This window comes from Pelodiscus sinensis, chromosome 10 (genome assembly GCF_052426305.1).
Source record: "Pelodiscus sinensis isolate ZL-2025 chromosome 10, ASM5242630v1, whole genome shotgun sequence".
Classification (NCBI taxonomy): Eukaryota; Metazoa; Chordata; order Testudines; family Trionychidae; genus Pelodiscus; species Pelodiscus sinensis.
This window is the reverse complement of record NC_143061.1, coordinates 40,317,538-40,341,751: the sequence shown is the minus strand read 5'-3', so window position 1 is coordinate 40,341,751 and position 24,214 is coordinate 40,317,538. Positions and strand designations below refer to the sequence as shown.

General features: G+C 46.5%; 1 protein-coding gene across 2 annotated transcripts in view; it reads left to right on the top strand.

Moving 5' to 3' along the window:
• The first annotated feature begins 8,046 nt into the window (after nt 1-8,046).
• Nucleotides 8,047-24,214, top strand: part of SGPP2 (sphingosine-1-phosphate phosphatase 2) — a 74,334-nt gene continuing 58,166 nt past the window's right edge. Inside the window, exon 1 of one of the 2 annotated variants that reach the window (XM_089780863.1) lies at nt 8,047-8,427. In XM_089780863.1, coding sequence (XP_089636989.1) covers nt 8,206-8,427 — 222 coding nt within the window. In that variant the 5' untranslated portion in view covers nt 8,047-8,205. The remainder of the gene's footprint in view (nt 8,428-24,214) is intronic. The other variant, XM_075937541.2, reaches the window with a different exon arrangement.

Here is a 24,214-nt window from a genome sequence, read left to right as displayed (position 1 = left end):
CATTTGCGACAGTGGAACCTATTGCATTTAGTAAGTATCTTGAATTAGTAACAAACAATGTTTTTGATTTCCTGGAGATGCTTCATCTGAATGGTGTCTAGCTTCTTCTCAATCTAGTCAGTGAAGGGGGCATTTTTTGGTTAGATGTAGTATAGATCCTTAACTTCATCTAGTTATTAAGGTGTTTGATTTACAAAAAGCATTTTGGATGACACACTCCATTTCTGATGATGCTTTTGCAATGCAGGCTTAGTGAAGCACATCGTATCAATAGAAAAGCAGAGGGAGGTGAAATCACCCACCATCTCAACTGGATGGCCCCCACTAAGATGCTTGAACCTGTAGGATGTTCAAAAGCACTGACTGGAAGAATTTACCCAAATTAATTGCCAGGCCAAATTTTGCAGATGAGCTTTCCAGCTGCAACTAGCTCAGCTGGTGATTTGACAACCTAGAGTTTTGTCATCAGAAAAATCAGCATTGGTGAGGTTTTTATCATCAAGGCTTTTGTCTAAAAGTACATTTACTTAGTGCATTTACTTAGTACATGCATATATGACAGCATGGCCTACTTAGCTGCTGTTGTAATTCACACTAGATGTCTTTACATACTTAAATAGCTTTGTAAATCTGACCATATTTCTAACTTTGTTTAGATAAGATAAAATCAACACCATCCTTAAACTGGAGATGGCAACCGGAAGCTTGACTACACATAGGACTTGTTTATTGTAGGTGTTGAATATCTGCAGTTCCATTAATTTCAAGGATCAAATGTGAGCGTAACAATTCTGAAAATCTGGCATGTCTTAAAACCTGTTTCTTTTCTTACTACTTAGACTGAAATTCTGGATTTGTCTTTCTCCATGTTCATAATATTTATTTATATGTTGAGTTCTGTGTAAATGGAAAGGATTTATTTATTCGTTTTAATGATTTCTCCAGACAGCAGCACAGTGACCTCATGGACCTTGTCTTAGCTAGCATTTTTGTCACTGTAGGTCTAGCAAAAGAAAACATGGTAGTAAAATTGCACGAGTCCAGTATATTTACTAGCACTTTCACTGTCATTCCACAAGTAGAACGGCAGCAGCTGAAAATTTCCATCTCTGATATTCATGGCCTGCTCTGGAAGCCACACACCCATTCCTTCATCTATTAGAGCACTAGATTAGCTGTTCAGAGTGGCACATTAGAGTTAGGAATGGGAGAAAATGTGAACTGTTGAAAGGATCACTCATCTTCTTCCTAAATTGTACTTCCTGTTTTTACGTACATTTATAATTCAGTCAACACTATGGCTCTAACCCTTCTCTCAACAGTGTCTGTCAGACACTACACACCACATCCACATCGTGCACTCTGGCCAGGGGAGCCAACAATCTGCATGGGCCCCTGGGCAAGATGGGGAAGGGGAGGTCCAGCTCCATGCTCCCGGAAGGGGCAGGGTCTTGGGCAGAAGGGCAGGGCCAGGCTGGCCAGCCTTCAGCGATGCCCAGAGTGAGACACCCCTCCCCCCGGAGCACGCAGCACAGCACTCTAGCAGTGACTTAAAGGGTTCAGGGGTCCGGATTGACACTGACCCTTTGAATCGCTGGGTCCTAGGGCAACTTTCTCCTTTGTCCCCCTTCCCCCTGCCAGCAGGCCTGACTGGTATGTCCTTGCACACCACACTCACAAATGCCACCCCTTGTATGCAGACAGTACAATACAACGTAACACTCACATAGGCAGTGAAGCTCTTCATACCACAATGTACACAGCACTCATACAGGTAGGCTTCCCCCTCCCTCTTTGCCTACACACAGATCCTCTTTGCACCCTCCCTCTTTGCCTGGGTCTTATATGGTGTCCATCGTCTCCATGGCTTCTGTAGTTTTCCCTCTTCACTGCCCTGTAGGAAGGCAGGCCACTCCCAGAGAACCTTCTGTTCTCCTATTCTCCTGCTCACTCACCCATGCCCTGCAGGGGGAGCAAAGCAATCCACTCCACCACTTACGAACATTTCTTGGCTGCACCAAGAGCTCCTCTCCCCTTTGTAGTTCAGTACCAGAGACATTCCTGTTGACGCCGACAGTACTTGAATGTGTATGCAGCAGGAATAAATTCCCCTGAAATGCTAGTGTAGATCACCAGCAATAGAGTATTGACTTGCAACAAAACATTGTGTCCACCACAATTCTAAATGATGGGAACATTATTTTTAACAGAGATTTTTGAAACAGCTTCCCCCACCCCCCATCAAAATTTTAGGCCTGATTTTAGTTGTCTCCCCCCTTGTGGCCTTAGGTCCCATTTTCAGCAATGGCCTCCAGCGTTGCAGTCACAATTTTCCACTTTCAGTTAGTTGCCTTTAGATGTAAAATTCTGGCTGAAGTTAACTACACCCCTATTATTAATTATAGTCAACACACAAAAGAAAGAAGATGGGCGATGTCTTGTTTTAAAACAGATAAAGATCGAATAGACTAAATTCACCGCTTGCATAAAGGGTTCAACTGAAGAGGATAAATCTTCATTTACCTACACAAATAGCAAACTTGACCTTGAAATTTCCTAAAACAAAACAGATCCTGGGGAACTATAATGAATAGCAGGCATTGACTGAATAAAGTTTATGCTGAAAGGATAAGAAGGAAATAAATGGAGCTTCCCCACCCCCAAGACATTTTCCTCAAGGAATCTTCAATTTGTTTCCTCAATGCCTGCCAGGGTCTTCAACAGCTTGTGCTTTCAGTGGTTGCCTCAAGTATTTTCCTCTTTTTCTTTATTAATTTTTGTCAGCTCTCCAGTTTTATTTCTTGAAGAAAGCCTGTTTTCACTGGAGCTATCTAGCTGCTATTTTGTATATCTCTGTTATTACATACCTTGATATGTTGTAAACTTTGGGTAATATCCTAGTCCCACTAAAGTCAATGGCAAAATTTTCCTTTGATTTTAATAGGGTTGAGAGTTCATCCTTTGAAACAAGTATGTTTACAACTTTTCACATAGTTTTTCATATTGATGGATTAAATGGAAATACAGTAATTCCTCATTTCTGAAAATGTTTGTGCTAAGTAAAAATGTGCTATGCGGGGTCAATTTTCCCTTTAAAAATAATGGAAAAAATGGGAGTTGCGTTTCAGGTGGTGGTGGTGGCAAAGTCAATTTTTTGTTGGTGCTCATTCATCAACGTCAACATTAGATATCTAGCAACACAAGTCGCCATAGTTTGTTAAAACACAAAGATAAACACGTGAGTGAGTGGAGGAGTGCTGCGACCACGTGTATTCATCCGCTCATGAGTATTACCACTGTTTTCACCAACTTATACTGCCACACGAAGTAGACCGTCACTTGATTATTTTTGTGTTATTTCAGGGATGATCATAGTATTCAAAAAACGTTCCCTAAAAAAAAAAATCGTGCTATTGTGAAAACGTGTTAAGCGGCCACGTGTTAAATGAGTAATTACTGTAGAATATACTGGGAGATATTTCCTGTAGTATGAAAAAACTAAGATTATGTAGGATAAAATCATCTCTGGCGCAACTTTTTTTGAAGCCACTCTAGGGATGAATTTGACTCTATTCCTGTAATTGAGAAATACAATATTTATGTTGTTAAATATTCTACTCCACACAGAGGTTTCCTGAGTCCTAACAAGAACAAAGGCAGTCGGAAACTGTTTCCCCAGGAATTTATGAAAGCACCCAAAGTATTATGCAGTCTCAAAGATCATTTCATAAACATTATTTGCACAACACCTGCTTTTACATATACCTGAATGATGTCCTGAATGCTAAAGCTTGTGTGAACTGGCTCTGCATGAAGCAAGGGAAATATCATGCTGTTTTGCATGGGGATATCATGCTGACAAACAAGCTGAACACTTTAATCACAAACTATTTAAAATGCAGTACTTCTTGAAAAGTGACTTCAGATGGAGTTGTGAAGGTTAGGCACCTCTCAACACCAGGTCTGAGTTTTGGGAACCCAGAAAATTAATGGCCTCTTCTGAAACTAAACCTACATTATTTGACCAAAGCCGCAAATATCCACAAAAGGATATAGTGGTTAATTGTTTCCTAGCTTAGACCTCACCCCTCTCCTATTTCCTTAGTCTAGTGTGAGGAATAGACAGACCTACGTGTAATGTAGGTAATGTTACACAGCTGCAGAATACAGGGATGCAGACCTGCATACACCTGTGTGAGGGAGAAGATACTGAGACTGGAGGGTACTGCAGATATACATGCAGAGAAGGGTTAGTGCTGGTGCCAGAGTGGAGTGCAACATGCACATGCCTGTATACAGAGAGGGAGATACTAGGGTTTCAGGTGGAGATGGGATAACAGACCTGTATGGGGCAAGGGTTACTCAGGGTGGGACCCAAGAGTTGTCAGCTCAAGTCAGAATTGTGGCAGGTTGTATATCTCTGGTGGTGGGGGTAAGGAGGTATTAAGACTGCTGAGGGGCAGAGTATGGGTACATCTCTGTGAGACAGACATACTGGGCCTAAGTGTAGCTATCACACACAGAGCTATCTATGTCTTTTCTATAACATCCTTCACTGAGTGCATGTTAGGTAAATCCCTTAGGGAAATGCAAGGGGGTTCCTGCTCTTCTTCCCTTCCGGATAAGGAGGCTCTGCTTGGCCATTATATATTGAATTATTGTTGTGGTGGAAATGTTTTTTCACAGGTGAGGATTTTGAGGGTGCTTGGGAAGTGGTCAGGGTCCACATTAGTCCGATTCCCTCTAGAAGCTTGTTCTACAGCCAAACCACTGTGAACAAAAATACTTTACCTTCAGCTAACAAGCTGGAGCTTTGTAAACTGTACAGTCCCAGGGGAGTCTTGGCAGAGTATTAGAAGCATGGACACTGGTGTAACTCAGTCTGACTCCTCAACCTGTTGTTGGCTTTGAAGATCAGGACAAAAGCTCTTGCTGAGCTCAAAAGGGATAAGAGCACAGGGATGATGTGCTTACAGCAGCGGTACCATTAATAATGCAGACACTACCTCCCCTGCAAGTGGAGCTTCTGCATTGCATCCTCGTTCAGTCCCAGATAGAGCGAGTGCCAATATCTCATCTAAACATGACAGAAGCATGGACTGCTGTGGCCAGGTCCTCATCCAGAAAGAAAGGGTTGATTTTCCCAGCAAGCTACAGCTCTCTCCTGCCCACTAATGCTACCTAATAATTGAGGCCAGTGGCTCTCAAATCCACAAACCCACTTTAATGGAGTCACTGGGGCTGGCTTAGACTTGCTGAGGCTGAAACTGAAGCTTAAGCCCCACTGCCCGAGGCCAAAGTCAAAGTGTCAGGGCTATAGAGCCAGTCAGCAGGACTTGGGTTACAGGCCCCCTGCTTGGGGCTGAAGCTATTGGGGTCCCCCCATCCAAGGCACCAGGGTTTGGGCAGGCTAGACTTTGATCCCACCTCCTGGGATGATGTAGTAATTTTGTTGTCAGAAAAAGGTCATGGTGCAATGAAGCACAGATGCTGACTTCCCATTGTGCCAAGCAATGCTCAGCCCTGGCTCTGCCCCAGTCCTTGCCCCCCATTCCACCTCTCAAGGCCCCATCCTTGCCTCTTCCTGCCCAGTTTCACCCTTCCCCGGAGTGCGCTGCATCATCCCCTACCCCCCCCCCCCAGCCTCATGCATGCCGCAAAACAGCTGATTGCTACAGCCGTGAGGCACCAGGAGAGAGGGGGAAGTGCTGATCTGTGGGGAGGTGGTGCTGTGGGAAGATGATGCTGATAGGAGGGGTGTTGGGGTGCTCACACCTACCAGTTTTTCTGTGTGTGTGCTCCAGTCCCAGAGCACCCATGGTGTTGGCGCCTGCAATGAAGTTTGAAAGCCTCTGGTGTAGGCTGAAGGGTGAATCAACCAGACAACAAAACTTCAATTTTGGCAGCACAGTTGCCTATAACTATTCTCCAATACCTCTCTACCATGATTCAGAGACTGGCTATAGCTATGGGCAACTACTTCTCTTTGTCTTCACAGGCCCACAGGCCTACCTCCCTTCCTCTGCAACCTCAACATGAGATCTCTTTGGAATGGGGAGAGCCTCTAGCTCAGGAGAGAGGAACCCTACATACTAGGGGTCAGATCCAGCTCATGGCTTGCCCTGGTCCAGTTTCCCTGGCTTGGGTCTCCCCCGCCTTCCCCCCAGCAATAGGGTGAACCAGTGCAGATGCGCCAGCTCAGTCTGGCTCCTGATTTTTCTGTGGGTCAATGGTCTCTGACCAAAAAAGGTTCCCCACCCTTGCTCTAGCTGGACATCAGTTCTAACAAAACCCAGCTAAGGGTAAGACTCTTGGGGAAATTTTTTTGACAAGCCAAAATTGTCTTAACCTGACCTGTAAGTGGATGGTGGTGGTGAATCTCACCTGTGTGGGAAGATATGAGGAGTGAAGAACAGCAATGACAAGTGGTGAGGAGAGGGGCGCATGTATCTGTGTGCAGGGAGAGGTGCTGGGGTTCAGAGGACACTTGAGGGGTGGTGATAGGGCTAAGAGGGGAGCATGCACCAGTGTTCAGAGGGGAGCATGCACCAGTGTGCACAGAGTAGAAGTGGTGGGGCTTGGAGGAGCACTCCCCAGAGGGACAGAATGGAGACTCAAAGGGGTGCACAATCCAGTGCTGGGGGGACTCAGAGGGATGCATGCCCCAAGGTTGCAGTGGGAGGGAATCTGGGAGGGGTGCATGCTCAGTGCTGGGAGGAGGCTCAAAGGAACACACTCCCCAGTACTGGGAGGGCAGCAAGGGTGGCTTGGAGGTATGGACCCCCCAATGTCAGAGGGATTTGGAGGGGTGCACAGTCGGGAACGAGGGCAGCAGGAGAGGGCTCAGAGATATGCACACACACTCAGTGCCAAGGTGTGTGTGTGTCTCAGAGTGGTACACGCACACACTCCATTGCTGGGGGACTCAGTGGGGCACACACACACTTCAGTGCAGGGAGCGTGGGGATTTGGAAGGGCACCCTGTCACGGAGCTGGGGTTGCATAGAGAAGTGCACACCCAGTGCTGGGGAGCTCAGAGGGGTGCACATGCACCCCAATGTTGGGAAAATGGGGGGCTCAAAGGGGCGGACACACCCCAATACTGGGAGGGCTCAGAGGAGCACACACACCCCAGTGCTGAGGGGACAATGCGGGAGGGGTCTCGGAGGGATACACAGACCCCAGTGCTGTGGGGGAGCAGAGGGGAAGGTTTGGAGTGGGGGCACAGCCCACTGTCGTGGGGTGGCAGTGGGAGGGAGGGGCTCCAAGAGGCACACATGCCAGTGCTGGGCGGGGGAGGACAAAGGGCCGCACACACCTCTTAGTGCAGAGGGGACAGCGAGGGGGAGGGCTCGGAGTGGGGGCGCCCCCCAGTGCTCTGGTTGGGGGAGGGGGCTCGCAGGGACACGCCCCCTAGTGCCGAGGGGACAGCGAGGGGGAGGGCTCGGAGTGGGGGCGCCCCCCAGTGCTGTGGTTGGGAGAGGGGTTTGCAGGAGCACACCCCCTAGTGCCGAGGGGACAGCGAGGGGGAGGGCTCGGAGTGGGGGCGCCCCCCAGTGCTGTGGTTGGGGGAGGGGGCTCGCAGGGGCACACCCCCTAGTGCCGAGGGGACAGCGAGGGGGAGGGCTCGGAGTGGGGGCGCCCCCCAGTGCTGTGGTTGAGGGAGGGGTTTGCAGGAGCACACCCCCTAGTGCCGAGGGGACAGCGTGGGGGAGGGCTCGGAGTGGGGGCGCCCCCCAGTGCTGTGGTTGGGGGAGGGGGCTCGCAGGGGCACACCCCCTAGTGCCGAGGGGACAGCGTGGGGGAGGGCTCGGAGTGGGGGCGCCCCCCAGTGCTGTGGTTGGGGGAGGGGGCTCGCAGGGGCACACCCCCTAGTGCCGAGGGGACAGCGAGGGGGAGGGCTCGGAGTGGGGGCGCCCCCCAGTGCTGTGGTTGGGGGAGGGGTTTGCAGGGGCACTCACCCTAGTGCCGAGGGGACAGCGAGGGGGAGGGCTTGGAATAGGGGCGCCCCCAGTGCTGGGGCGGGGGGAGGGGGCTCGCAGGCTCGGAGGGCGCCCCCCAGTGCCGAGGGCGGCGCGGCGCTGACACCGTGCGGGCGGGAGCCGGGCGCGCAGCGCAGTTGCCAGGCCCACCTGCGCGGGGCGGGGCGGGGCGGCGGCTGCACCTGTTCTGTGCAGACTGCTCGGGCGCGCGCCTCCCTGGAGCATGGCCCGGGTGCTCCGCAGCCTCCGCAGCTCCCAGCCCGTCGCCCGCTTCCAGCGCCTCTGCGGGCTCTTCCCCGCCAAGCACGAAGGAGCCGGAGATGGGCTGGCGGGGACCGCGGCCGGCGGGAATCACTTCCCGACCCGGGACACCTGCCTCGGGGGCAGCCCCGCCAGGCAGCGGCTGCGAGAGGCCAACGGCGTGAAGAGCAGCCCCAAGTCGCAGGTAAGTCCCCGGCCGGCCGCCAGCCCTCGCCTCCGCCCGGCAGGGTCAGTCCCTGTGGCCCTGGCGGGGTAAGTGGGGGGAGGGGAATTCCCATTGCCCCCTTTCCTGGGGCATCATTGGCGTGGGACAAATATGGGTTTCCCTGCCCCCCATTGCTCTTCCAATCGCATGTGTGTGTTTCAATGCTGTTCTCTGCCTTTCCTCCCCCCTTACTCCGCAGTCCAAAGTGTAAGTGTGTCAGAGAGAGTGAGTGAGGCTTGTTCGTGTGGGCGGGGGGGTGCCTGTACCCCGAGGGAAAGCTTTTTGCTGTGAGAGGATACTTTACTCTCGGGTAGGTGATGCAGGAATTCATCATGATTTAAAAGTGTGACGTTTTACTGGGAGGTCAGGAGGAACTTTAGACAAAGGGAGGGACTGGTGGGGTCACTTAACACCAAAATGAATCAGAAAGTTTGAAAATAATCAGAGTCTTTGTCACTGTTCATATGAAATGTCATGTTACCATTATCTGATCGGTTCTGTTTTAGGCCCATTGATACCAAAGGGTGTCACTTCTTTAAATCCAGCAACAGAATCACTGGTGCTCTGTGTGGACGTAAGGCTGGCCCTGTGGAGTCAGCCAGAAGTCCTGTGGGACCTTAGAGACTTACAGCATTATTAGGGTATAAGCTTTCATAGGTAAAACCCACTTCATCAGATAGTTGCAATCTAAGTGCCAGTTATATTTTAAAAAATCAAAACTTTGTGTACTGTTTCTTTAAACTTACCCAGAGAAACAGGTGGCACACTTTCAATTGGCTGGGAAACAATTAGGAAAAAATCACATCAATTGAAGCTTGAGTAAATCCAGGAGAAGATTCTTAATTTCCCAGTACAGACACCCTTAGGAGGAATCTGCAGCCTTTACTTAGGCAAATTCAATGGGAATTGTGCCTGCATGAGGACTGCAGGATATGGCCTTTTGTATAACATCTTAACTTTTTTCAAAACATTTATCTCAGTGACACAGTCTTGTAGGTATAATGAGTCTAGAAACAATACTGTTTAATTCTTCTAGAATCACTAGTAGCCAGTCAAAACTATGTATTAAATCTTGTATAATTGTTGTAAACTATTTTGTAAAACAAAATATACTTTATTTTTAGAATTTCAGTTTGCTAGGTCTGTTTATGCTAGTGACTTTCAAAAACAAGCATGTGTACATGAATTTCACATCTGAAGTTTGTATGGTCAGACTGTTGATTTCTATGTAGAGTTTAGATTTTCTATCATGGTTTGCTTTCTTGTGTCTATGCTGTTGTTTGTTGCCATGGATGGAGCTAAAGTTAGAGGAATACAAACTGATCAAAGACAGCAGTGACTTTTATATTGCTGAAACTAGAAAATGAGACCAGTGCTGGAAGGGTTCTGAAGGGTGCAAGCTGCAAACAGAAGGCAGGTAGCATTGCTATCTCTGAACAAATAGAAAGGTTGTAGCAGTTGCTGATAGGATACCCTCCTGAGGAAACCTCAAATGTGGAAAACTTGAAGGATGATCTAAAATGTAAACCAACATTCCCTGTACTGTGACTTATCTTAATTTCAGCAAAATCCAGTAGTAAAAGTGTCTGTGCTTAGATCACACACTGAAATATCATATTACCTAAGGATGCTACTGTTTATAAAATGTTTCTTGTTTTAATTGTATCTATTTTTAAAAGATAGGAAGAAAATATTATCTCAGGTTGTCAGTTTATAAGAGAATGTCAGAAGCAATGTTCCTGCTAATATTTTCCATCCATGTGCGGATTTTTTCCATTTGTGTGCATCAAGCCATGTGCAAATGTGTACTACCAGTAGAAACAAACAAAAAAATCCTACCCGTGTATCAGTTGGATGGCATCTTAATCTCTCCTGAGTGGCCACATACACACCCAGTTTATGGTGAACGCTTGTTAGAAGAAGGAAGGGTGGATGAGAAGGAAAAGTACTGGTGGTGTTGTAGAGAAAGGAGATGAATATAGATAAGTATAAATATAGCTGCTTTCTGGATAGGAGTTAGAAAAGCATGGTTCAGGTCCACAGTTGGTGTGAACTGGCATAACTTCATTGAAGTGAATGGAGTGATGCAAATTTACATGGCAGAAGATCTGATCCCAGAACTAAAAGATTTAAACAGGTCAAAAAAACACAGTAGCTGGTACGATATATGATAACTGCTAAGTAGCTGGGAGTGGGAAGAACAGAATAGGAAGTAAGTAAAGGCACAAAGTTGCACCAATTTAACTTCCAGTGTGATTTTTGAATACAGGCAGTCCCCGGGTTACATACAAGATAGAGACTGTAGGTTTGTTCTTAAGTTGAATTTGTACGTAAGTCAGAACTGGCGTCCAGATTCAGCCGCTGCTGAAACTGACCAGCGGCTGACTACAGGAAGCCCCAGGCAGAGTTTCTCTGCCCCGGGCTTCCTGGAATCAGCCACTGATCAGTTTCAACAGCAGCTGAATCTGGATGCCTGGGACAGAGCAGCTGGGGCTCTGCCGGGTAGGTCCCCTCAGCGCCGCACCTCGGCGCTGCGGGGACCAACCCAGCAGCACCCCGGCTGCTCTACTCCAGGTGTCCCAAGTCAGCTGCTGCTGAAACTGATCAGCGGCTGATTCCAGGAAGCCCGGGGCAGAGCAGCTCTGCCTCAGGCTTCCTGTAGTCAACCGCTGGTCAGTTTCAGCAGTGGCTGACCTGGGGACACCTGGGGCAGAGCAGCTGGGGTGCTGCCAGTTGGTCCACTAGCGCTGAGGAGCGGCGCTGCGGGACCAACCGGCAGCGCCCCAGCTGCTCTGCCCCAGGCATCCGCGAGAAAAGCCTGGTCTGCTGCACCTCACCCCACCCCTCAGCAGACCAGGGAGATGCGGAGCAAAGCCGTGGAGGACCCAGGTGGTGGGACTGCGGTGCGTCTGAGCAGTCCCGCCGCCCGGGTCCTCCGCAGCGTTGCTCCGCGTCTCCCTGGTCTGCTGGGGCTCCCCCTCCCCCACAGACCAGGGAGACGCGGAGCAGCTTTTCTTGCCCCAGAGGACACGGGCAGCGGGACCGCGGTGCGTCTAGGCGGTCCCGCCGCCCGCGTCCTCCGGGGCGAGAAAAGCCCCGTTCGTAAGTACGGATCCGACATAAGTCGGATCCGCGTAACCCAGGGACTGCCTGTACTCAGCTAATTCATTGCAACTTTGTGTAGACATCATTCTAAACCTGGTTTATATCTGTTTTGCTTGGTTCTATATGGGTAACCTATATTGATATTGATTTTAAAATTCAGTTAAAAACAGAGATGGAGTTTGCTTCAACTACATTGATTGTACACACAATTTGCTCCAATTTAATTCAAACTCTAATAGTGATAGCCAGACAAGAAAGCTGGAGTGGAGATACAAGACAAATTCCAGAGGAGAATTTTTAAAGTGAAAATCAGAATGAAGATATTTGAATTAAAACTAGAGCCTGGGTAAACGATGTGCATAGCAGTGATTAAAGATACCAAATCAATAAATTATTTGTAAGTTCTTATTACAATTTTACATTTAAAAGAAGAATTCTGAGGAGAAATGTTGTATGACACACCTTAATTTTTAAGGAAGGCTGTTCTCTCACTCCAATTATTTTTATTTAATGGAGGAGATGTTGACAACCCTGGTCACTTCTAGACCCCTTGTGAGATTGCAGCCAGCAAGAACTTCTTCAGGATAGTGAGCAAAATTGATATAACTCACTAGAGCAGGACTACTCAACATGCGGCTCACGGGACACATGTGGCCCATGGCCCGTTTGTTTGTGGCCCATGGTGCAATTTGGATTAACACAGGGCTCAACATGTGGCCCACGGGTAGGATTCTTTGAACATGGCCTGCACTGGGAACATGCTCCACAACAGCGAGGCATCTCCCAGGCAGGGTGAGCATTGAAAGACGCAAGTGGATGGGCTGGCTGGAGCAGACGGGTACAGGGTATTGGCATTTCTAGCCCCCAGGGAGGTGGTGCCAGGGCATTGTGGGAAGTGGTTTGTATTCATGCCCATCTGTGTGAAAGAAGATATTTGCATGTATATGCAACCGCACTTAAGTCGCAGCCCTTGATATGTGCTGTGAGCATCATTGCAGCCCCCAGGGCTTCTAAAGTTGAGTAGCCCTGCACTAGAGACCTCCATTGGAATACCTATTACCAGTATCTCAAAGTGTAATTACTCTACCTTAGTCTGCTCTGTCCATTGCCAGAGTGGCTGTATACAGGTAGTGCTTTCCTTGCTTTCTCAGGGTATTGAAATTCACAATGCATAAATTTAGTCTGATAAGAGTGTATTGTCATAACAGACACAGTATAGGAAGGGCATGGTTCAGTGGGCATGTATAATTTCCATGACTTCCTTGTCTCCCATTCCATCCAAAGGATAGGGTTTGTGCTTGGAATTATAGTCTTTCAAGCTTCACTCAGAGTAAACCAACTCACATGCAGTTGTGCAAATGATCCAAGTATGCTCCTTTATGCTCTTAGTTCTATGGGCTTAGCTTCCTTTCACTAGAGTAAATACATGGGTTCTGCTGTTTCTCCCTGCATGGCTTTCTTTGCAGAGGCTTCTAGAGCTCAGCTCTGTTCCCCTTGGGAAAGGCTTCTGATACCCCGCTGGTCTCTGCTTGGCTCCTTCTTCATTGGAGGGTCAGGAAGACTCACTCATGGTACTCTTTGTCTGCAGTCCCAGTAAATCAGTGGTCTCCAACCTTTTTAAGCGTGAGATCACTTTTTGAATTTAAGTGCAATCAGGATCTACCTCAAACCCAAACACTTTTGCCCCACCTCATTCCCACCCCTTCTCTAAGGCCTTGCCCCTGCTCACTCCATCCTCCCTCCCACCCACCCCCGTCCTCACTCACTTTTATCAGGCTGATGGTAGACAGGAGGGGGATGCAGTCTCTGATGTTGGGCTAAAGGATTTGGAGTGTGGGAGGGTTTCTGAGATGAGCCTGGGGCAGGGAGTGGGCTCTGTGAGGGAGTTTGGGTGCAGGGGACTCAGGGCTAGGGCAGGGGTTAGGGTGCAGGAGGCATTCAGGACTGGGGCTAGGGTTTGGAACGCAGGCTACAGCTGGGCACTATTTACCACAGGTGGGTGATGGGTGGTGATGAAGAGAATAAGGCAGGCTTACCCCTACACCACCCCTGCACCACTCCCAAAAGCAGTCAGCAAACTCCCCATTCCTGCCCCCCTCTGCTCTGTGGAGATGGGATACAGGGTGAAGGGAGGGGCACCATGACATCAGTACCCCTCCTCTTCTTCCTGTGCCCTGCACAGCAAGCAAGAGGCTCCAAGTCAGAGGGCAGGAGCAGCAGGGCGGTGCTGAGAGGGGCAGATGAAGTGCTGGCACTTGACAGCCTCCCGGCCAAACCAGTCAGGATCACCTGTCAAAGGCTCCAAGATCTACCGATAGATCCTGATCTACTGGTTGGGGACCACTGCAGTAAATTATGCAGATCCTCCCTTCCAGAAATAGTTAATACTTTAAATGTAAGAGAAAGTTGTTGTAATTATGTTGACATTTAAAATAATTGGTTTTCTGAGTTAATACAAGCTGAGATGAATGAATTAGCTCACACCATTGACTCATTCTTTCAAATACTGGAAACAAAGTATAAGGGGACTGTTGGCCGCTCACTGAAACTGGTGGGGTTTATGGTAGCTAGCTTCCAGTGCCAAAAGAAAGATTAAGGGTTGAAAGGAAATCAGGACCTTGTGACTGACAGTCCCCGGGAGGAATGGGAAGAGGTCAACATTGACAGGGTAAGTAGGTTAATGAGGGAGGCAAGGAGAATGGGGGTCCCATCCTCCATGTGAGCTGGATTTGCCTGCGTGAGACCAAGTGGGACTGAGCTGAGGAAGGAACAGGAAGCCCCAGGGGAGCAAAGCTATGCCAGCCAGAGAGAGCCACAGAAGCAGCCCAGGGAGGAGAGCTGCAGCAACCAGGACCAGAAAAGCAGCCCAGGGGGCTGGAGACAAAGCAGCATCCATGCTGAGGAGAGTGGAGCTGGAGCAGGATGCAGTGAACAACTGGGGCCAATGAGAGGGGGGCCCTCAGCAAAGAGCCCAGCACTGAGGGACACGACCAGCCAAGAGGCCTTGCAAGCAAGATTTGGAGAGGGGTTTGTAACTTGGATTTGTGGGGGGGGGGGCAACTTTGTTGGGTTATGAGGACTCTGCCAATAGGAAAGTGGAAGGGGAGCCCTTGAGATCAGGGAGGCTTCTGGGTAAAGGAAGTGGGAGCGAGGACTCAGATCCTTTTGCTAGCCCATTTCATCACTTGTAACTTGTAAGTCATAACAATAATTTAGGGATATGTGAGAAACATAAACATCCCAAAATAAATTATCTGAATGAATATTTTTTAGATTTGGTGTCTTAACATTTGAACAGATGCTCAAGGGTGTCTCATCGAACTATGGAAGGATATCTATATTTACTCTGTAGATACATTAATTTTCTAAAGGACTCCTGACTGGTATAATATTTCCATATTGATAGCAGCTTGTTTCTTTTTCTAAGTGAATATAATGCTGACCTTTGATAAAGATGTACTCTTGGTAGGGGTCTTGTAAGTTGATTCTAGTATAGATGAAATCTGTTCATAGTTGGAATGGGCTGGGAGAAATTGCATATCTGTTAATTCTAGATGCACTGCTGTCACCTAAATGCAGTAATCAATAACTACTTGCATGCTAAGATATTTCTTAATGTAAAGGTGGCTGGATCATATTTTTGAATCTGAAATGTTTTGATGTTTCTCCAATAGATTTTTAGCCTCTGCCTCCCCTCCCATATATTTCCTTACCCTTTTAAAATTCAGCTTTGCTATATAAGGTCTTATTTCCTGATGGGCTTTCAGGCCTCAAACTTGGCATTTTTTCTTCCTCCATCAGCAAAACAAAAGCAAAGAAAAACTCCCCTAGCTGGATGGAGTACCTATTATTACAGTGCCAGTAAGCAATACACCCCTTTGGATTCTGTTACTGGAGCCATCATTATTGCCAAGGCCTATGTACTTGGAGCTTGACATAAATTCTGAAATAAGACCCCTCTTTTGGAGTTTCTGCAACAGCTTCAGAAATTAAAAAATGGAGCGTTCTTATTAGGTAAGAAAATTACCATTGGTATGCTTCTGTGAGTTCATTTTATTTGGTAATTCAGGACTGGTTTGTCAATAGCTGAATAAGATAGGAGCAGCAGGCAGTACAAAGAGACTTGACTATAAAGTAAAGCCCAGGAACTGCACTGAGAGCTAGCGCTAAGACACATTCTTCCCAAAGGGCAAGAAGACACAGTTATTATACTTTAGTCCACATTTTTTTTAAATTAAAAATCAGTCTCAGATTTGAATTACCCTGAGGTAATCTACTGGAGACACTTGGTGCCTGATTTTCTTTTTCAGAGGGGCTGTTGAGCACCTACAGGTCAGCACTGCTGAAAATTGGGGTCCCAAGGTGTCTGCTCCTCCTTTCCTTTCTTAGCTATTGTCGACCTACTGTGCGTGCGTAGGAAACTCATCGCTCTGGTACATACCCAACTTCTGCTGGATTGGAAGTTGTATAGTTGGAAGTTCCATTGTTTCTGTGGAAAGCAGCTGTTATGGGAGGTTATAATCAGGGCAGTCAATTAACGCGTGTTAACCCCTGCGATTAATGCAGAGCACAATTAACATGTTATTTTTTTAATGTGTTTAATTGCAGGCATTTCTGCAGTGTTGCCCCTTTGAAACATTTCAAAGGAGCAGCACAGTGGGAGCCTGGGATCAGCTGGAGTCCCCAGCTGACCACGAGCTCTGGGCAGCACTGCCCCTTTGAAATGCTGCCACTGCATTTCAAAGGGGCAGCTCCTGGGGTCAGCTGTGAGGCACTCTGCCTTTGAAGTGCCTCCATGGTGTTTCAAAGGGGCAGCACAATGCAGCCTGGGATCAGCTAGGTACTCCTGCAGCGCTGCTGCTGCCCCATTAAAATGCCGTGGCGGTGGCATTTCCAAGGAGAAGTGCTGCATGGAACTGGGGCCAGCTGGGGACTCCAGCTGATCCCAGGCTCCCACAGCACTGCTGCTGCCCCTTTGAAACGCCACCGCAGCATTTCAAAGGGGCAGTGCACGCGATTAATCGTGATTAATTTTTTTCATCACTTGACAGCCCTAGTTATAATCATGCAGAATGAGTGTGTATGGGGAGTCCCTGAGGTAATTTGGGCTGGTCTTATGGAGGACGTTGAATGTGCAGATTCAAGTCTTAAGTTTCATCCAACATTCTTCAAGGTCAGTGCCTATGTGTAACAAGCCCCTGGAGGGGTTGTTAGTGGCACTGAATTAAGGACCTCTAGTTCCAAAGCACTGACCCCTATAACTTCAGCTGAGGGTATGTCTAGAGTCGACTGTGGCACAATTTGGGGATACCAGAGGTATCCCCAAATAACTTTTCCACATCTTTTAAACCAGCCCATTATTTCAAAATAGATTTCAAAATAACAGGTTCGCTATTCCGACATTCCTGTAATCCTCGTTCCATGAGGGTTAAGGGATGTTTTGGAATAGCAGTTTATTTTGACCTACAGATGCAGTGTAGATGCACCGTAAAAGACTAATTTGTTAATTGGGACCAGCTAGAAGTGGCTATCCCCTATGGACCATCCACAAAGTCAAACATACACTTGGCCATTGTTACCAGTGTTTGGTAATCTAAAAGCTTCCTGAAGGGTGGTCTCATCACAGTCCCCAGCTTCCAGGACTGCCATTCTAATTCAATCTTCTCTCCTGTCCTTGGAGGCCATTGTCTTCTCATTCTGACATCAAATCTGTAGTCCTGGAATCCTGGCAATGATCACAACAGGCATCTCTACCTGAGGAGGTAATTACTTGATATTTGTGTAACTTTTCTGAATGTCTTAATCGTATGTTTTCTGCCTTGTAGCAGAGCTGATGGTTGTTCATATGTCCATCTCTACCTTATACCAAGGATCCAGGGTGAACTGGAAGAATCGGTTATGACAGTGCAACTGCTATGCCAGTTTTCCTTAGGCCTGGCTGCATGTGGATGTATAGTGAACTGACGTGGTGTTAAACCTTGATCAAGAAGGTGCACTCTGACATTGACAGAATTGTGGAGTTAGGAGCACTCCTAGATTTGAAAGATGCCATCTTTGCGTGTGCCTGAATTTGTGGTTCTAATAGCTTCTTTTCAGTCCTGATTGATTGTCAGGGTGTCTCAATGTTAGGAGAATTCAATACTGACAGTGGGTGCTAACTACTGCTCTCCTGGTTTCAACAACATTTTCTGTTGGCCTGGTCTACATTCACTGTCCAGTGGTGCTGGAACAATTTTTATAGTAGGGGTGCTTACAGTCATTTTAACTTTCAGTGCTGTGCATGATGGAAACCACGTCAAGCCAACTACAGCACCCCTACTTCCAGCACAAGGGATCATTCTCCCAGTGTAGATGAAGTTAATGCACATCAATGCTATTGTCACAGCTAAAATTAGAGCACTGGCCACTAACATGGTTATAAAATGGCTATGTGTTGTAGAAGAGGACAGTCTACCTGAAATCATGACCATCTCCTTAAACCATGTTACAGCTTTACTTAATCCAACCTTACAAAAATATTCTGATTTAGGATTTTAAATTCAGCGGCAAAGGAAACCAATTTTTCCCTCTCCCATCAGTTAATTTACAAAATGTGCTGCACTGTACAGGAGGAGATAAATTAGTTAGAAATGTCAAGCTTAGCGTTTATTTTTGAAGCCAAACATTGAGAGAACTTTCTGTATTAAAATACAACAAAATTAATTGCCCAAAATCTTTGCCTTCCATGCTGGTTTTTCTACCAGTAAATGATGATCCTTTTACACAGTTGCACTGTCATCCACACAGAGCCAGCAAACTGAGACCTAGCAAACATCTGGACATATTAGAAAAGGTGAGCATGTGTATTCTTCTCGGGCTCTCTTGAAGAAACTTGTAGCCTTACAACTCTTTGCAACATACCAGCCAATTGCCCTCTCAATCCCACACAAAACAAGGGGATGGTGAGAGGAGAGGAACTGAAGAGAGTATCTGTGTGTTTGGGGATGGGAGAGGGGAATCTTGCTAGTGACTAGTTTGAAAACCACTGGTCTAAGGCAAGTACTTCTTCTATCCAAGTATGCTGCTGGTGATCTTGTAATTTAAATGTCTGGAGTACAACTGAGTTCACAAATTTCTTCTGATGGCCATATCTTGAAGTCAAAAGGATGGGGAGTTTAATTCTGTAATCTCTCTCCAAATGTCTTCATTTTTCACCATTTAATTTTTTGTTAAACCAGGACTTTTTCCATTCCTTAGATGTTTCGTCTCTTCTTAAAGAAATAACGTGAGGAATGAGGAAAACAAGACATGCGAAAACATTTCAAATGTAGGCTCCTTGGTACATCTCAGAATGAAACAAACCTGTTTTTCCACTGTAAGGAAAATAGGGAGGAATAGTTCTTTTGTGCAATAAGGAAATAAGGCAATTGGGAATAAATAAACCATTGAACTCCTTTCCCTTCCTTTCTTATGCTTTAAGAAACAAGCATCTGTCTTCCACTTGGCACTTAAGAATGCGGAAAGTCTCTCTTTGCAATGCTATATCCTACAGTCTATAACAAGGTTATTCAAATTTTGTCATCCCAAACGCCACATTGGGTACCTCCTACAAAGCTGAGAGATGCTTCTACTGCGCTTGTCAAAAATACACACTGCTTACTTTATGTATACGTATGCAGCTGCCTTAACAATGTTTTAGTTTGAGTTAATCAGTGACAAAAAAAAAAAATTAGGCTATTGAATAGCTTTGTTTTCACACTGCAGTTTCAGGGAAAAGATGATTGTGAGGAATGTTCTGTTGTGTCCTTGGCCTGACACCTGACCTGTAGAAGAGGCCGTTGGTATTATTATAGACTTCTCCAAATTTAGCATTGTTGTTCAATCAATGTGTAATTTTCTATCTATAAGATCTGTGCTGAAGGCTGAATTTGTCATTCAAGGCTTGAGTTCTGTGGCACAGAGCTTTTTATGGTAGAACCAGAAATGAAGGAAAATATCAGAACAGATTAAGAGGGAAAAATACAACATATTGAAAAGCAGAAAATGTGGGAAATGGGGAGTTAGGCTGGAAGCAACTCAGCTACATGGACAGAGCCGTGCTTGAGGTTTAAAGTGCCACTTATTTAGCTTCAAAGATATTTTGGCCTTGGAAAGGGTTCAGAAAAGGGCAACTAAAATGATTAGGGGTTTGGAACAGGTCCCATATGAGGAGTGGTTAAGGCGACTAGGACTTTTCAGTTTAGAAAAGAGGAAACTGAGGGGGGATATGATAGAGGTCTATAAAATCATGAGTGGTGTGGAGAGGGCCGATAAAGAAAAGTTATTTATTAGTTCCCTAAATAGAAGAACTAGAGGACACCAAATGAAATGAATGGGGAACAAGTTTAAAACTAATAAAAGAAAGTTCTTCTTCACACAGCGTGTAGTCAACCTGTGGAACTCCTTGCCAGAGGAGGCTGTGAAGGTTAGGACTATAACAGAGTTTAAAGAGAAGCTAGATAATTTCATGGAGGTTAGGTCCATAAAAGGCTATTAGCCAGGGGATAAAATGGTGTCCTTGGCCTCTGTTTGTCAGAGGCTGGAGAGGGATGGCAGGAGACAAATCACTTGATCAGTGTCTTCGGTCCACTCTCTCTGGGGCACCTGGTGCTGGCCACTGTCGGCAGACAGGATACTGGGCTAGACGGACCTTTGGTCTGATCCAGTACGGCCGTTCTTATGTTCACTCTGTGAATGAAACTTAATCACACTGTTCCTTGAAGTGCAGCAGCTGGCAGCATGAGCTATGGAACTTGGTCTGAAGCCTTCTGGATCAGTGTTTCTCAACCAGTGGTACAAGTACCTTCATGGGTACTTGAGAAGTCTGGGAAGTATGTCAACACAACTGAAATTTGAAGAAAATGGAATTTTTGTTTTAAGTTTTATAGCACTTTATTATTTTTGTATTTTTTACACCCAAAAATTTCGTTGCCTGCCCGGCTATGATTAAATTGTTTAAACAAATGTGTTGCAATAGTAGAAAAAAATTGTCTCTCTAAAAACTGTAGGTACTGGGGTACTTAAATGTGGGGGAGGGAGGTACTTTATAAGAAAAGCTGAGAAACGCTGGTGTAGATCAATCGATTTTGCAGACACAAACCTAGCCCAGCAGTGGATTTCAGTAGAACTGAAAGTTAGATCTGTAAGTAGAGATAGCCGTGCTGGAAGACAGCAACAGGAAAGTGAAACCATTACTTTACTTTATTGAGGAACAAGACAGATGTCTGTACCCCTCTGAAATGCACCACTGCCTGTATTTTAGAAGCCCTGAGGCCCTATCCTTCTCCAAGGCAGAGCAAAGCTATAGAAGAACACAGGTTTTTCAGTAGGTACTAATCCAAATGAGAAGGAATGTCAGAGTCTTATGCACAGTGATGGCTACATATAAATGTGGGGACTTGACAGTTTGCAGCACTTGGGATCATCACCTGAAGTAGCAGCAGCTCCTGGGAGGGCAATCTCACATGAGACTGGTACTTATTTATGCAGCTGAAGTCTCAAGAGAGAATGAAGTCCCTATGAGGCACATTCGCCACCCAGAAGTATGTGCAGTGAGACAACAGCAAAGGAAACAGGTGGCCTGAATTCCATACCCTGTATCAGATGCTTTTACTGTGGGAGACAGCATGAGTTGGTAAATAAATGCCCCATTCCAGGATGGCATTGCAGGGAAGCTGGACCAGTTTAGAAGCATGTGCAAGAGTAAAGTTTGTCAGACTTGTGCTATGCTGGTCTTGTACATCAGGCAGCAATGACAACATCACAGATCTCAAGTCCAAACAAATTCAGGCTGTTGGGACAGGAAAGCAATGAGGGAGATGCTAACACCTGTGTATACAACAACCTCTGCGATTTCAGTTGGATAGTGGGGCTTCCTGCTATTTGATTGCTTGGGGGTGTAAACTGGACTCAGACATCCCTTTCTTATGTGTGTGCATAAGCCTAATAATGTACTAGGGGAGCACAATGTAGCCTCTAGGAAAATGTGACCTCATTATGGTTAGTAACCTGACAAATTAGACACTGCCTACATTTGTCGTGGTGGTTGGTAAGCACTATGGATCCTTCTTGGAATACAGCCATACAAGCCACGAATCTAATCAGGGTGCAGTGTCCAAATTTTATAGCTGCCGGGCAAGTAGTGAAAAGGTGGGTCCCATGGAAAATGAAGACAATTTTAAATGCGTATAGCAACTTTTTTCCAAAGGCGATGATTGCCTTGAAGGAAATGTGTCTTGATGTAGATCTCAGAATGGAAACTGTATGCTTGCTATAGAAGAAAATTCAAGCAACACTATGTAATCCAGGGTGTGAATCTGCAGAGCTGGAGTATTGTAGTATATGTAGAGGAAAGTACAGCCTGGGTAAGTAGCATGGTGATAAAATCATCATCAGGTGAGTTACACATCTGCCTAAACCCAAAGCCATTGACTGGACTTGGAAAAGATACCATTATCCACTGGGCACAATAGATGGCATTGACAGAACTTTCCTAAGTTAGTCTTTGTAGCCTGTGAGTTTTGGCACGTGGTTAAAGAGTAGAGCATGTAGGCAACCTTTGCAACATCCTTTAGTTATTATAAATGGCTGTGCATGCTAATGGGCATAAGTCTAGCTGCAGAAGTGTTTCAGAGAAGACTCATCCAAACCCTGGAAGGACTGCCAGAGTTGAAAATAATTGCATATGATATCCATCATAGAAGGAGAAGGGAACAAGGATACAGAACAAGACTATGACACAAAACTACAGGCTTTTGTGCTACAATGCAGGGACAAAACCAAACCTCAACCCAGAAGAAAATGTGACTCAAACAGCATGAGGTGACATACGTTGGACATCTGCTCACAGCAGAGGAACTGAAAGCCAATCCCAACAAGATGAAGGAAGTAAGCTATGCCAGCTCCAGTGTAGATGAAAGGGATACAGCACTTCACAGGCACGATACGTTTTCTGTCCAAGTTCTGTCAACATCTGACTACAGTAGCATAATCCAAACATCAGATCACAAGGTAAGATGTTGATTGGGATGGGGCGAGTCCCCATGATGATAGATGCCCCTGTCCTGAAGTACAGCTTTCCAGGAGAGCCACTGACACTCCAATGTGACACATTGGAGAAAAGACTTCTATAGTTCTTTTGCAGGAGCAGTTAGCATATTATGCCGGCAGTCCCACCAGAGATTGAACAATGGAATTGTGGTATTTGCAGAGAAGTGAGTCCATTTGAACACTTATGGTTACACTGCATTAGAGCAACCAGACCACAACGCCCTGGAGACAATCATAGCAAAGTCCCTTCTTGGTGCTCCAAATGTTTGATTTGCTTATGGCACTGTCTGGTGAAACTCAGAAATTGTTCAGTATGATTGCTAGTGGCAGTTTACATTTTGAGCAGAACAGTTACAGTCAGCAGCTATGAGTTATGGGAAAGCGATCAGGGCATGGAATTTAGTGTCATGCTGCGTTGTTTCCCAGTTTCAACAGTGAAGCTGATGGAAGTGAAAGAGGTTACGAAAGGGACATCCAACTATTGGCAGTCAAGATAATGATACTAGCAATGTGGCCAGCAGTCAAAAGCCACATACCAGTAGAAGCAGAACCATATTTTCAAATTAAAGATGAGCTGAGCATGCAGAATGGAGCCATATTTTGAGGACAGAAAGCTGCTGTTCCATATCTATTATCAGGAACAGCCTGAGGCGGGCTGTGGTAGCTGGCGCCCCAGGTGGAACACGTGATTGGCGCCCCCGTCTGCAAGGCTGTCAATGGACTGACATCGTCATTGGGCACCCCGGACGTCCCGTTACGTCGTCATTGGGCACCCCGGGCGTCCCGTTACATCGTCATTGGGCGCCCCGGGCGACGGCTGAGTCCACCTATAGTCACAGGCCATCCCTGTCTATTATATAAGGTGATAAATTTTGAAAAAAGTGCCTTGCTCCTGAGCATTCCCAATAGTCTTATGTGAGCGCAGGAGCATGATATAGGCCAAGAATGAATACACAGCTCCCCTGCCTGTTACGGGATGTAAACCTGCCAGTTGTGTGATTCCCACCAGCAGACAGACTTACCATGTGAGCTGCCCAGTTGACAATGGGGGGAGGGGAAAGTGAGAATTGACTTATTTACCTTCTGTGAAAAGCAGAACTTGATTACATTAGACTATTATTCCAAATTGTGAGAGGTTGATGCCCTACCTGCTACAAGCAGCAAGTCTGTGTCTGGAAAACTGAAGACCACGAGAGAGCAAGTGTTCTGGGCACAGTGTTCCCCCACAATAGCTCCAATTTGCCTTGGTGTAGAGTTCAAGGAATTTGCATGAAAATAAGTTTGACCACCATATGGCCTCTCACTAGTGAGCGTGTTGCACAAGGCTGCAGCTTCTGATTCAGATCCCTTGTAAGTATCTTTGGCACACAGGAATACCCCTTCGCAAGTTCCCATAAAGTCCAGTGCTGGGGCAGCCTCTCTCCCCCAAGCCCTGCTATGAAGGAGGAGGCCTGTTACATCCAGAAGGGTGTTGATAAAACTAAGAGGAGATTGTTCTCTATCAGAGGAAGCAGGCACTAAAGTACAACAGGTCACCCAAGACCTACTAACTGTGCAGACAGGAATTCCTGTGAGGATCCGATCATTGGGGAAA